This window comes from Benincasa hispida, chromosome 12 (assembly GCF_027475165.1).
Source record: "Benincasa hispida cultivar pf3 chromosome 12, pf3_genome.v1.1, whole genome shotgun sequence".
Lineage (NCBI taxonomy): Eukaryota > Viridiplantae > Streptophyta > Magnoliopsida > Cucurbitales > Cucurbitaceae > Benincasa > Benincasa hispida.
The window spans coordinates 71,342,310-71,358,519 of NC_143489.1; the positions used below are offsets into that span (position 1 = coordinate 71,342,310).

Consider the following 16,210-nt stretch of genomic DNA (forward strand, 5'->3'; position numbering starts at 1 on the left):
TTTAATTTATATAATAAAAATTTTATTTTGAAAGTGCTAAGAAACTGTTTTTAAGAGTCGTTGGAGAATAAATTATTAAAAAATAATAAAATTAAATAAAACTAAAATCAATATATATATATATATAAATATAATTGTGATATAGATAACAAAAAATACATATTTTAAAATTAATAATAAGTTCTGATTGGTTTGATCCATGGGTTGTTCATATAGGTGAATCATGAACCAACCTATCCCATAAAATTTTCATTTATTTGAACCCAACCCAACCCACAGGTTAGATTGGGTGGATCGATTTTTTCGATTTAATCGGATTTTTTGAACACCCCTAAATTTTATTATTTCCCTCAATATCAAATTTCATCGTATATCCCTATTTAAATGCTATGGATTTTGAAAATAACTAAGACTTAGGGTACGTTTCGTATGGTATGTAATTCAAATTATGTTTTCTGTTTCTTTTCAAATTTACACTAAAGCAATTTTTTTTACAACAATAGAAATAGGTAAAAATGAAGATCATGTCAATTACTGATGAGTCAAACTCACATTAATGCAATAAATCAAATCAAATATGTGAATATTTGTTTCTCTTAAATTGTTTCTTGATTCTATGATAAATAAAAAATATATATTTTGAAAACAACATTTTTAGTGTATAGGATATTTGTAAACAACATTTTACTTATTTACAAATATAGTAAAATGTTATTGTCTATTTGTAACTAATAGCCAGGGATAGATTGTAATATTTTACTATATTTGAAAATATTTTCAGCAATTTTACTATTTAAAATAATTATCTTTAATGTATCAATGTTTCAAGCCAACTGACTGAAATCGAACTATATTCTAAAGCCCTCATGTTTTCTACTCTTGTACATGTGACCTCTTACAAGTTATCTCACACATTTACAATTTCTCTCTTTTTATGGTTTCACTAATACAGATTCATTTTTATTTATTTTCTTTAATCCATTACTCCTTAGTTAGTTGTATACAAATTTTTATATATTAAAATGTACCTATTCAAATTGCACTCATGTATTTAAGATTTTGCAATATTTAAATGGAAGATTATATGTTGTAATATTGAAATCTTGACCTTTAGAAATTATAGTTGAATATTTTGATTATATTTTGGGATATAGAACATTATTCATTTTATTAGAATATCCAAGATTTTTTAAAATGAAAACTATAGAAAATACCCGATCAATCATATAAGTTTCCGTTTAAAAAAAAAACACTATAGTATTTGATTGAAATTATTTTTTTAAAAAACAATGAGAATAGTCCATCGCGAGGATGGTTATCCGTCCCACCTTAAGTAGTATTAAGGAGCGAGCAACAGTAGCTAGAACGAGAGAGTAGGATCTCAGCTTACATGCACAATATTTTGTTACATTGGCAAAAATTTATGAGCAAGAAATTAAATGCAATACTATATTTGTAAAGTATCCTTTCACAAAAATATGCATACTATATTTGAAGTTCTTAATGCAAATGGGTCACTGTATAGATGACAAAGGGTTGTACATTACGTTTATAAGTTTGTATTAATAAAAATAGTTTAGCTAACAAAAGAGTTATAGTTATGACGTTTTAAATGAGAAAAAAAAAATATTTAGGTAGATTTTTGCACATTCCGCACCCTAATTATCAAGCCACACTTTACAACGTGACAAACTCTTTGTTTTTTCCTTTATTTATATATATATATATATATTGCTATATGATTAGAGTATGTTGTATAAAGATATAGTTATAATCTAAGATGTACTCATCTTTATGCATCAAGCTCTCACCACACATAAAAAATGAATTAAAATATTTTAAAAAAGAATGAGAAGAATTTACTAAATATGGGTGTAGTCTAAGATCCACTTAAGTATTTTTCAATAAAAAAAAAAAAGAAGGAAAAGTTCAAACCTTGAGTGAATATCAATTTTGGAATGCATCTCACTCTAATTACACAAAAAGAAAAAAAATAAAAAAAATAAAAAAGAAGTAAGAAGAATTTGCCATTATGATGAAACAATTACACAAGATGCATAAAGATGAGTGTAAATTTATAAGGAATTGTTTGGTAGACAATTCAAATTTCGTTTTATGTTTTCAGATTCATTAGGTTAAAAGAATATGCATTTGAATTTTGTTTTCAAAACCTGTCTTAAAGTTTTATTATGATCCAAGCAGTGTAATTCTGAAAAACACTTTTATATTTTCAATGTTTCCAGATTTTGCAAAATTATATTATGAAAGATAAAAACAATAATATATATATATATATATATATATATACATTATCTCATGTTATAAACTCAATTAGATTTGTTAAATTAAAATATGTATTATATATTATATGATATTACAAAAATAATAATTATACAGAAATTTTAACATAAAACAGGTTTATAAATTAATAAGTAATAGTTTACGGTCATCCTAATATTTAGTAACTATAATAAATTTTATGGTTTATAAATATATTTGAACACATTTTGAAAAATTATATAAATTGGAATTTGATTTCTAAATCTACTATCAAATGCATTGTTGTTATGATGACGTGGCACTTTTATGATTGGTCGAAATCTTTGAATTTGTTCGACAAAATTTATAGGAAAATTTAATTCGTTTAATGAACTTTGTATTTGTATTAATTTCAATATAGTGATTACAATCTCTAACACATGATCATTTAATATTTTCTCTAAAAAAGTAAATTTGTCTTGAGAGCTTTGTAATTGTTCCCAATATTGATCAATTTCAAAGGCTTTGCAGCTTATTCTCGAATATAGATTCACCTCAAGCGTTTTGCAACTTGTTCTCAAATGCAGATTTGTCTCGGGGCTTTTCAGCTTGTTCTTGAAGCTATAGTTCTTGGGTTTGGAAGTTGTCTAATCTTTTAAGTACTTTTGGTAATTCAAAAATGTGTTTGATTCTCAAGAGTTAGAGGGGTGTTATGCTTTCTGAATTCTCTTTACAATTTCCTCTAGAGCCTCTAACTCTTGCTCTAGATCATCTCTAAAATTCCTAATTTCAAGAGCTTTAGAGAGTAGTTTGATCTTCTGGAAGTTTTTTTTGATCTTTAGTCTTTAGATCTTCAAAACCTCAAAGATTTGAAAGTTTCGGTCTTCAAATCTATATAGCTTGACTTCAGTCTTCAAAACTTTAGGACTTAAGAGCATTGATTTTCGAAGCTTCAAGCTTTAGTTCTTCAAAACTCCTCCCGAAATGAGAGAGTAAGACCACTATTTATGGAAGTTTTCATGGATCTTACATGGTCTTGAGTATTGCTTTCGAGGCCAAAGATCCCAATCTTTTTTTGGCCCAAAATTTCACAATGGACTTAAATTATATTGATTTTACACCGGGATGACTTTAGTTACTTGACACATGCAATCCAATCTATAATTTTAGGTTCAATAGGGTCTCTAGCCAAATTTATGGATCCTAATCCAAGCTGTCATTATTGAACTCAGTGGTACTAGAGTACTTAGTGGTACCGCGTTTCTGGGCATGTTTTTTACTGTCGAATGAAATACGTAAGAGCAAACGTCAGTTTTGATAATTGATCATATCCGACCAGTCCTTTTTATCCTTCCTCATAAACAAAATCGAACCTTAAATCAGCCAAAAGGCTTTTGTCATCTTCCAATTTCCATATCCAATCACCACGGCCCAATATGGAGCTGGACGACAACACCACCGGTGCCAAGCGCTGCCGCGTACTCTTAGTAACATTCTGTGTTCAAGGCCATATCAACCCTTCCCTCCAATTCGCCAAACGCCTCACGCGCCACCGCCTCCACGTCACCTTCTTCACCTCTCTCTCCGTCTACCGCCGCATGTCCCAAATCCCATCTCTCCCAAATCTCTCCTTCGCCTCCTTCTCTGACGGCTATGATGACGGTTTCAAACCCGGGAACGACCCCAAGCATTTCTTCTCCGAGATGGAACGTCTAGGCTCTGATGCCATGAAAGAAATGATTACAACAAATGCCGAACAAGGCCAACCCTTCACTTGTGTTGTATATTCCTTAATCCTCCCATGGGCAGCTGCGGTGGCGCGTTCACTCCACCTTCCGTCATATCCTCTTTGGATTCAACCCGCCACCGTTTTTGCCTTGTACTATTATTACTTCAATGGCTACCAACAAACATTCCATACCATTTTTAATGACACTTCCAAAACAATTCAGTTACCTGAACTTCCTTTATTCACTGGCCATGATGTTCCTTCTTTTTTTCATTCTTCTGATATTTACCAATTTGCCCTCCCCATTCTTCAAAAGCTTTTTGAATTATTATTGCTCAATGATTATCATCAAATTCCAACGATTCTTGTCAACACGTTTGATGAATTGGAGCATGATGTGCTACAAGCAATGAACAAGTTCTTTCCTTTGTTACCCATTGGACCATTGATTCCTTCTGCTTTTCTTGACGGTCGGGATCCATCTGATGTCTCTTTTGGTGGGGATTTATTTCCTTCTAGTAAGAAGAATGAGGATTACATTGATTGGCTAAACTCAAAACCCCAGGCGTCGGTCGTTTACGTATCGTTTGGTAGCATCTCGACGTTGTCCAAGCTACAGAATGAGGAGGTTGCCAGAGGATTGTTGAGCCTCAAACGACCGTTTTTGTGGGTCGTTCGAGCTGTTGATGGAGACGAGAACACATTGAATTACAGGCAAGGATTAAAATATTTTATGATATTAAGAAGGGAAAAAATATTCTTTGACAAGTCTTTTTTACGATGGTTCATATCAACAATAATTTATATGAGCCAGAATTTGATAATTATTTTGGTTTTCTTTTGTGATATTTTTGTTTTTCGTTTTTTTTTTTAAAATTAAGTCTAGACACTATTTTTATCTTTAATTTTTTTTTGTTATCTATTTTTTACCAATGTTTTTAAAAAATCAAGCCAAATTTTGAAAACTAAAAAAAATAACATTTAAAATTTGTTTTTGTTTTTGGAATTTAAAGATGCAGATCCGGGTAAAAAATGGGTAGGAAATAGACATAATTTTTAAAAACAAAAGACGAAAAAATTACCAAACAGGGCCTTAGGTTTTGAAAAACAAACTTATAAATATTAACTTTCACTCAAAACTAGATGTGTTCAAAAAAACCCAAATGACCTAAAAAGATCGGGTTAGGTTGAATTCAAATAAATGAAAATTCTACCATTGAGTTAGTTCATTGGTTTATCTAAAGTAACCCAAACCAATAGAAACCAACCCAAATTTATAATTAACTTTAAAATGCATTTGTTTACTCATAGTATAATTAAATATATATATTTATTTTAATCTTATTTAATTTAATTTAATTTTTTTTTTGCATAATTCATTCTCCAAGAGCTTCTAAAATTAGCTTTTAGTCATTTAGAAAGAAAAATTCTATTATATAAATTGAAATTGAGTTATTAATTTTAATTTAACAAATGAAAATAATTAAATTAAAATTTTATTTCTTAACATTTACTTCTTTTTAGATAAAAAAATTTAGATAAATGATCTGATTTACTTAAACCAACCCAATCCAAATGTTTCATAATTGAGTTGGGTTATATTCATTTTTTTAATAAGAGGTATTTGTATTGAAGAAACTTATAATCCAAATAATTGGGTTGAGTTTACAATGTCTTTTAACCCAACTCAACCCAACTCAATCCAACCATGAATATTCTTACGTAAAAAATTTGTATGTTTTATATTCACTTTCTACTAACATTTTTTGAAAAATTAGATCAAGTTTTGAAAAAGAAAAAAAAAAAAAAGAGACTGATTAGGTAATAATTTTGTTTTTAGTTTTCTATTTCGGAAAATAAAAGCTTACCATCACTACTTATATATGTTGTCTTTTATTTTTTCATTACCTACTTTTTAAATATATTTTAAAAAATCAAACTAAATTTTAGAAACTAAAAAAAAAAAAAAAAAAAAAAGTAGTTTTTTGAAAATTTAAATTTATTTTCAAATTTTGCTTACAATTGAAATGCGTTTCTTATGGAGGTGGAAAACTTTTGAAACAGAAAAACAAAAATAAAAGGATTATCAAATTGAGACAGTAATTTTTAAAATCTTATTTTTATTTTTAGAATTTGAAACCAAATGTTTCTTTTTAGATAGGTAAAAATAATAACAATAAAGAAATTGAAAGAAAACAAATATAAATTTCGTGAAAAAAAAAAAAACTAGAAACGAAATATTGTCAAATAGTATTTTAATCTTTTAGTTTATACAGCGAAGAACTAGAACGTGAAGGGAAGATAATATCGTGGAGTTCCCAACTGGAAGTTCTATCAAGCCCTGCAACAGGATGTTTTCTGACTCACTGTGGTTGGAACTCTACTTTGGAGAGTTTGGTTTGTGGGGTTCCGATGGTAGTGTTTCCGCAGTGGTCGGATCAAGCGACCAATGCGAAGATCATTCGAGATTTTTCGGAGACGGGAGTGAGGCTGGAGGCGGACGACGACGACGACGACGGCAGTGTGGTCAAGGGAGAGGAGATAAAAAGATGCTTGGAGTTGGTGATGGGAGATTCAGAGAAAGGGAAAGAGATAAGGAAGAATGCTGTTAAATGGAAGAAGTTGGCTAAGGAAGCTGCTAGTGAGGGTGGTTCATCACATTCCAACTTCAAGGCTTTTGTGGATCAAATTTGTTCTTAGATGATAATGTTGGACAGTACCCTTGGATTTCATAATTTGTAATGAGTTAGTGTTAAATTATTTGTCATATAGCCTTGAGATACTATCTTAAATAATTGATTGATTTAAAAGCTTAAGTTGGTAGGTAAAAGAAAATTTAACTTGAGAGACGCATTAGTAAATCTTTCAACAATAGAAATCTATCATTGCTATCACTAAATCAAGACTTTCAACGAAAGAGACACGCATAATCTCCTATTAGGTTATCATCGAGAAATGCAAAACCAATTCTAAAGATAAAATAGAAAAACATGAAAATATAAACAAAATTATTAAGTTATCATTATTTGATATGATATGACATATGAACACACATAATAAAAATGTCGAGTTAAATCAAAATTTCATAATCTTTGAAAATTCAAATAGAATAAAAGATCATGAATTAAAATCATACACACAATGATAATATAACGATAATTAATGGGAAATTGATTGGAAGTTGTGATTTTCACTTTTAAGGATATAATAAAATAAAGATAAAATAAATTAGGAGCTCATGATTGGAGAAAATTATTATATTTACCAATACCTCGTGGCACAGTGTTTGATATGAGGTTCAATCCCCCATTCCATACTTTAATTACAATATCTTTATAAAAAAAAATATTATATTTACCGTTGTTTTTGACACTAAAACAAATACTCCTTATTTTAGCTTTGGAAGATGCTAGTAGATTCCCTCAATTGGGTCTTTCATTTTCTTTTCTTCTTCCTTTTCTTCACTTTCCAAGGTACAATCATCTTTCGATCTGCTTTTTTTTAGATATCGTATTCAGTTTTCAATTGAGATTTGGATTTGTTTTTGCTGCCATCTCTGTTTTTATCGCTCTTATCAATATCTGCTTTGGTTTTTGTTAATGGATACTTTTTTAGATTATATCCATCGTCTTTAGATCTTTGACCTTTAGCTTACTAGTTATGATATCAATATATATTTTTTCTGCTGCCAAAAATATAAACCATGTGTTGTTTTTCTTAGTGGTTAGGGATTTTGATTTCTTACTTATAATCTTCCTTGTTGTTCTTTGTTTATTTTCCTTCTTTTGTTATGCATGTTCTACAGGTTACAATAAATCTATTTACGAACTTGTCTATGTGCAGCTGTAAATTGTCCATCTATATTTTTTTTTAGCTATGTGAGATGAGTTTATGTTTGTCGCTTCTAGTTTTGTGAGCTTTTCAATCACATATTGTAAATATTTCTTACATCATGGCCACTACAAGAATTTTCACCTTTTTCCATGCAAAAAAACGTCGGGATAGGTTATGCAACGTATTTTTTTGCATCGGCATAATCGTCATCGTATCCATGTCAGGAGAAGTTCCTCCTGACGAAAACGATTTTCTTTGTCATAAATACCATTTTTGGCACCACAATTGCTTGCGTCGGTGTATGTTTTTTTTCAACAAAATATAATTTATGTCGGGAAAAGCATAGTCCTAAACAACAAAATTTCAATTCAATAGATGGATTTCTGCCAACGTTTATTTGCATCGACATAAGTTGTTTATAATTTTATATATATATATATATATATATATATATTTTTAACAATCAAATAACCAATTTTTTTATTTCCTTAATACCTAATTATGCACAAACAAAAATTAATCTTCAAACAAATCAATTGAGGATAAATATAACAAAAGTAAGCTTATATATTTAAAAATAAGACTAATATTAAATACACAAGCTATAAAATTTTACGAACAAAAACGGTATATACAATTAAATTTGAGCTTTTCTAACTTCTTACAAATCCCCTATACAAAAAAGAAAATTTAATCTTTCCTAAGTCAAATACCCTATGCCAAAATAAGTGAGATACTAAATCAAACTAAGTAATCATCTCACAAAATCTTCTTGCAATCTCCAAAAAACAATCTTTAAGAATTTACACGAACAACAAATAGGAAAAACAAAATATCTAAAATGATTACGAGGAATGTTCCCTCTCTCAAGCTACAAACATGTTGTCAATGCTTATAATTAGCATGAATACCACAAATAGCGATTTTACTATCTAAAATGTGATTAAAATGGTTATAATTAAAACGTAAACCCCTCCCCCACATTACGAGCATATCGTAAATTCACTTAAACAAATAGGTAAACGCCCTTTAAACCTCCACAACTATCGGATCCCTATAAATAAGCCAAGAACTTGTTCCTTTAAAGTCCACAATTAGGCTTCAAGATAATCTAAAACACAATTACAATATATATATCCCCCTCCCCTCCCAAGCTATGAACGTATCTTGGTTCCACCTAAATGCCATTTAAACCACAATGTAACAACAAATGCATAGAAAGCGTCAAAGTGAATCCCTCCCCTCTAAATCCACCTAAATTTCTTTCAAGGCTAAACCCGTCATTCGATAGTCCTAAAAGCATATAACTCAACTCTCGGATCTCTACAAATAAATCTAAGAACAAAGTTCCACATATACTTCCCCCCTCTTCCCCAGGCTATGAATGTGTCCCAGTTCCACCTAAATGGCATTTAAACCACAAAGTGACAAAAAGTACACTAAAACACATATATTTAAAGTGGCTACCATAACTGTAGGATAGCCACAAAACAAATAAATGAAGTTCCTAAATCCACTAGAACACTCATATTTGAAGTGGCTACCATAACTGTAGGATAGTCACATAACAATCAAATTAAGTTTCTAAATTCACTAACCAAGAACTGAAAGTTGTCATAACGTGCCTAGTTGTTTGAAGGTCTATCTCCTTGCTTTTGTTGTGCACCTAAATGTCATATTTGAAGTGATTTCAGTCAAGCATGTGACTTGAACATTAGTAAGGAAAAAGGGCAAAATATTTTCGATTGTGAACGTTTATTGATAAAAGCTAAATAAATGAAACTAAAGGGTCAAATGTTTTCCATTTTCTATCTTTTTTTTTCAAAGTTTTCATTTTTCCTCACAATCTTTTTAATCAATCAAACAAAACGACTCTTTACTAGAGTTTTTTTTTTTTTTTTTTTTTTTATATAATATAAAATTTACCTTTACCTATCAAATTAAGTTTTTTGGGTCAATCGATGATTTAACACTAGCAAGTAAAAAAATGTGAAATTTAGTTAATTTGCTTTAAACATCACTAACAATTTCATTTTAAAACTTAAAGTATATTATATCCATAAAAAAGGAAAGATTAAACTTCAATATTAACAAATGAATCTCATGTACAAAATTAAAACCAAAATACACAAATAATTCATCCTTCATTATATCCATATACAAACAAAAAATAGAATAACAATTTTATTCATAAACAAATGAATATCCTAATTCCAATCTGAAACAAAACTTTTTATCGGAATAATAACACAAACACAACCTACGAATAACATTTATTAGAAAAAAACAAAGAGAAGAAGAGAAAATAATAGGGAAAGGAGAGGAGATTTGAATTGATGGGGGGACTTAGGGGAAAAGGGGGACGGAAGAGAAAGGAAACGAAACGGGATGAAGGGACGGGGGGATGGCAGGGTGTGGGGGATGAAGGGGAGGGGGACAACAGAGAGGGGGGACAATATATATTTAAAGTGGATACCATAACAAGTACACTAAAACACATATTTTCCCCTTTAAATTTTAAAACTATAATTTTTTTACTTCTAATGTTTCTTTCATTGTCACGAGTAATGCAAATAATTATATTTTGATTGATAGTGAAATGTTGCGAAATTGACAATTAAAGAACATAAAAAGGAATGTAGAGTAGGGAAGATCGACACACAGATATACGTGGTTCACTAATAGTGTGTTAGCTACGTCCACGGGTAGAGGGAGAACAATATTATTTGAGAGAATGTTTTCAAAATTACATAAAAAACGGCGTCTCTAGGTTAGAGAGTTTATATATCGCACTACTCTAAAACCTAGGGTCAAAATCGTAAATAATTGCAGATAAATAAATAGCGAGACTCCCGTACTATGTTGTTCGAAGCGCCAGCAAACAGATTCAAGGCATTTCAACATGAAACATACACAAAATATGGATTATTTGCCTTAGATTTAGGATTGTTTTTAATATGTTTTTATCATATTTGCAACGATTTTCAAAATTTATAATCGAGAAGTTAATTACACTCAAAATAAGCCAAAAAGGACTAAATTAGACTTAAATGAGTCAAAACCAAGTAAGGGACCAAAGAAAGTGAAGAAAAGAGAGGAAAATTGCTATGTATCAAAAGGTAGGGGAGTGTTGCAACACTGGTCGCCGTAGCGTTGCAACGCTACGATGTGGGATGGTGTTTAACGTTAAAAAGGCAGTAGTTGCACTTTAGGAGGCAACATTGCAATGCTAAGCCTGGGCGTTGCAACACTTTGGCAAAAACAGACCAGCGTTGCAACACTGTTGTCGAAGCGTTGCAATGTTGACTTTCCTTATTTGAAAATTTTGGTAAAGATTTGGATGCCAAATTTCGAGCCTCTGATTAATTGAACGACTATGAACACTGAGGGAAAATTTTGACCTAATTGGAAGACATTCAAACATAATTTTGAGACCAAAAAGAAAGAGTTCTTGTCCAAGAATAGTGAGCGACGATTGATTGTGGAGACTGTTCAACTTTCCAACTTGCTAGCGGAGAGAAGAGTGACGATTTCTACCAAAAGATGAGCATTTTGGATGAGGTTTCTCTGATTCTTCCTTTTTCTCTACTTGAATGCTATCGATTTTGTATAAAATATTTTGTGGTTTGTATAGGAATAGACCACATAATATTTTATCTCTCTTTATAAAATATCTGAGTTGAAAATACTAATATTTTATACGTTTATTGATTTACATGGGTGTAAATGACCAATATAGCAAATTCAATAGACCTACTATTTTGAAGACTTAGGCAAATATGCAGATTTTTGGTGTATTGGAGGGGGTTCCTTATGAGAGCCGACTCAGAATCTTTGCTTATAGCACGAACATTGATCGACGTCCGAAGAACGCTCGACCGATGGAGGCTCGAAAAGTGTCTTCACTTCATCAAATTCAAATCGAAAAGAGGAAAAAACGGAGTCTTTGTCAGTTTAATCATACCAAGTTGATTATGTAGTCGATAACGATAAGCTTTAGCACCTGATCGCATTTTAATACTTCCAGCATCCGGCTTCACCACAGCTGCCTGCTCTCTCCTTCTTCGGCGAACCCTTCAAGAAGTTAGAGCCAATGGGCCAAATAGCATAGCATGTCGTAGAAGGAGATAACAGGTGGAGCCAACGACGCCCGGTCCGAGCAAGATCGTCGAGACGCCTACGCGTGGGGCGTAGTAACATAAATTTCAAGACGAAATTCATACGTTCTCGTACGTGAATGGTTCTTTTTAGTACTAATTTTAAGATTTAAACGATGGCGCTTCACCTTTCATTGTTACAAGAAAAGTGATTTAGGGCTCGTTTGGATTGACTTGAGAAAAAAATGTTTTTCAAAAATTTCATTTTTATTTAAACACTTTTGACAAAGAAAATATTGAAAATACATTTCCACATCTTTTTTTAGTGGTTGTCAAACACTCTAATATTTTTTAAAATAACCTATTTTTAAATTAAATACTTGAAAATACATTCTAAACAGACGATTGAATGACAAATGAAATTTTCATTAAAGAATCTATAGTAATTTAGAAATACGATGTATTTCACGGTTAAAATGGTTTTGTATTGTTTTTTTTGTTAAAATCTTCCCCACTTTTTCGAAGTCCACAATCACAAGTCTGATATTTCTAAAATGAAATCGACAGGGAAAAGAATCACAATCGTAATCCGTTGCCTTTGTTCATTAATTTGGGTCCCAAATTTTGAGTCTCGATTATGACTATGAAAATGACGTTAACCAAACCAACTAATGACCACTTCAAAGCCAACTAGAGTTTAATTCTATTGGTATCTAAATATATTAAACATCAAGAGGTTCGTAGTTTAAATTTTTTCATCTTTAAATTTGGTGAAAAGCAATAATAACTCCATTCGAAAATATTCATATTTCTTGTTTCGTTGGTCGTTTTTATTTTTATTTTTCAAGAACTAAAAATAAGATGGTGTTTGATAACCAATCCAAACATTAAATTTATAAATTATTGAGGTTAAAAAAAATACTTAGTCTTTAAACATTTTAAGGAATAAATAACTTAGTCATTGTACGTTAAGTTCTATTACTAGTCTTTACCCATTAATTTTATAATAATTTAATCTTTATCATTATTACGATTTATTAAAATTTCTTGCATACATAAATTAATGAGGTGATAAAGTAACCAAATGTATTAATAAACTAAAAAGAAACTAATTTTAAGATTGAATTTGATTAGATGATTTGAGTTGAATATAGAAGAACTACCAAGGTAGATGAACACAAGGTAAGGTGGAGTTTTCAAACTAAGTTTTAAGGTGAATCTAAAAAAGTAAAGCTTCAATGGGGTAAAATTGACCAAAAAAGTCTTAAAAGTTCAAAATCGTACTGGCCTATTCAATTGATTTATTTTTTTGAGAAAAATACACTTTCAATCATTGAAATTTAGTTTAAGATGTATTTTATTCTTAAATCTTCAAACCCAACATTTTTTTCCCATAAGGTTTGTTTTTTGTAGCACATTTGTAACTTCATTTTATGAAATGTGGATGAAAATTGAAGAAGATAAAAGTATAAACTTAATTTTACACCTACGCTGACTTCATCTTCATCAGCAAATGGACCCAGAAATAAGTTTTTAAAAGATGGGCCCACTTTCATAAATGAAAGCTGAAAGAGATTTTTATTTAAAAAGCATATCTTTGGTCATATATTTTCATAAAGGTCTTTAAATTTAATTTTTTTAAGAAAAGTCTTTTAGTGTTATTTTTTTAACGGTTTTACCATTTTTTATATTTATTTATATTTGTTTTTTTAATATATTTTTCATATTTTTGAAGCTATTTTAACGATAGAAAGAGAAAATACATTTAATATAGCTTTTATCATTTATCAATTGGATAGAGAAGATGCATTTATTTTAATTTTTTTTTATTTTTCAATTTGAAAAAAATGCATTTAATGAAATTTTTATTTTTTTTATTTACGTTGATTTTCACAAATTAATTTATTGGTTTTTTTATTGATTAATGATCATTTTAAATATACCTTAGAACATTTTGACAGATTGCTCAATGTTTGCCATAAATCACCGTCTAAACCAATATATGAAATATACCACAATATGTAAATCTTCATAAATTTCATTTACACCACAGTATATAAGTCTTTATAAAGTTCATTTACACCACAGTATATATATCATAATATAATAAGTCTAAATAAAAAAAATACTCCTGTATATTATATAAACGAATACATATACCACAGTATACATCAAATTTCCTACAAAAACTAAAAAGAAGTACATATATATCACAGTATATATAAAAAATAGGAAAAAAAGTAAAGTCCAACTTCATATGGTAGTTTATAATACATAACCCTCCATCTTCATATCTTATTCTTCAGCCATGATCGTCATGGATCTCCCTGTCGTCGTCAATCGGATTTGCTCACCTTCTGTGCCTTCGACCGAATCTGCTCAACCCATCATTGTCGATTGGCCCCATGCCATCTGCACCATTCATTTGTCCCAAGTCGTTCGTGTCATCTCGTGTCGGGCCATCAATTCGCCCCGTCTACCTCCTGTAACTCACACCGCCGGAAGGAGAAAAGAGAGGAAGGGGAAAGGAGAAAAGAGAGGGAAGAGGAAGATATTGGTGTGAATTATGGGGAAGAGAATATAAGAAATATATTGCTGGGGAGAGAGAATATATGCCTGGGGTAGAGAGAAAGTATGCATGCGTGGGGGAGAGAGAATATACATGGGAGAGAGAAAGTATGCATGGGGTAGAGATAATATGCATAAGGGAGAGAGAGTATGCATGGAGGAAAGAGAAATAAATAAATAAATAAGTACATATAGAATATATAAAAAATAGGAAAAAAAAACTAAAATTTGAATTGGGATCATCGTTCATCTACTCCGAATCCGTCTTCGCCGTTCATTTGCTCTAAAACCATCATTGTCATTCGTCCGCTTCGAGTATGCCATTGTCGTTCTTGCCGTACCGTACTCGCCCCATCGCCAAATCGCCCCATGCCATCCATCTCTCGCTTGTAACTCACATCACCAGAAGGATAAAAAAGATGGAAGAGGAAGAAATGGCCTTGAAGCATGGGGGAGAGAATATATGCATGAGGGAGAGAGAATATGCATGTGCATGAGTGAGAGACCATATGCATGTGCATGGGGGAGAGAGGATAATATATGTATATATATATAACATAGGTGAGGGCTAATTGTAAATAACCACTGATATTAATGAAAATATGGAGACTAATTGGTATTTTTTGTAAAAAAATGAAATGTTCAAGACATTAACATAATATGAGTTTATTTTTAAGGCCTTTTAGGTAGAGTTGGCAATGGGATCGAGGCGGGAAACTCCTCATCCCTGCCTTCAATTGGCTGGGACAGGGACAAGGATTCCCGGGAAACGTGTCCCTATGGGGAACCATTCCCATTTTTTTTATATATATATAGAAATATAAATATATATAAATATATAGATATTTTTCATTAATATATATTTATAATTGATATATATATATATATATATATATATATATAATAACAAATTTAATCAGGGATGGGGACGGGGCAGGATACTCTTCCCGTCCTCGCGGGGACTCGGTTAGGATCCACAGTTTGACCCCCATCTCCGGTCAAATTGGGGATTACCCACCCCAATCGGGGCAGGGATCCGACCCCGCAGGGATTTTTGCCAACCTTACTTTTAGGTAGAAATCCCAATTTGAAACGATGAGTTCATAACCTTACTATTTTCCCCTTTAAATTTTAAAATTATAATTTTTTTACTTCTAATGTTTCTTTCATTGTCACGAGTAATGCAAATAATTATATTTTGATTGATAGTAAAGCACACACAAAATGTAGATTATTTGCCTTAGATTTAGGATTGTTTATGTTTTTATTATATTTGCAATGATTTCCAAGATTTATAATCGAGAAGCTAATTACACTCAAAATAAGCCAAAAAGGACTGAATTAGACTTAAATGAGTCAAAACCGAGTAAGGGACCAAAGGAAGTGAAGAAAAGAGAGGAAAATTGCTATGTATCAAAAGGTAGGGGAGACATTAAAACATAATTTTGAGACTAAAAAGAGAGAGTTCTTGCCCAAGAATAGTGAGTGACGATTGATTGTGGAGACCGTTCAATTTCTCGACGTGCTAACAGAGAGAAGAGTGACGATTTCTACCAAAAGAGGAGCATTTTAGATGGGGTTTTCTCTGATTCTTCATTTTTCTCTACTTGAATGCTATCGATTTTGTATAAAAATATATTCTCGAAAACCATGAGTGGCTAGACTCTTTGTTTTAGGGTGTTATTGGATTTACATATGGATTTGAGTTAATATTTAGAGATTT

The 16,210-nt window shown here is 30.9% G+C and overlaps 1 protein-coding gene across 1 annotated transcript; it reads left to right on the forward strand.

Moving 5' to 3' along the window:
- The first annotated feature begins 3,427 nt into the window (after nucleotides 1–3,427).
- Nucleotides 3,428–6,804, forward strand: LOC120067925 (phloretin 4'-O-glucosyltransferase-like). The gene is made up of 2 exons (XM_039019566.2): nucleotides 3,428–4,702; nucleotides 6,265–6,804. Exons 1-2 carry the CDS (start codon nucleotides 3,696–3,698, stop codon nucleotides 6,686–6,688), a joined length of 1,431 nt encoding a protein of 476 aa, XP_038875494.1. The 5' UTR covers nucleotides 3,428–3,695; the 3' UTR covers nucleotides 6,689–6,804.
- The last annotated feature ends 9,406 nt before the right edge of the window (nucleotides 6,805–16,210 follow it).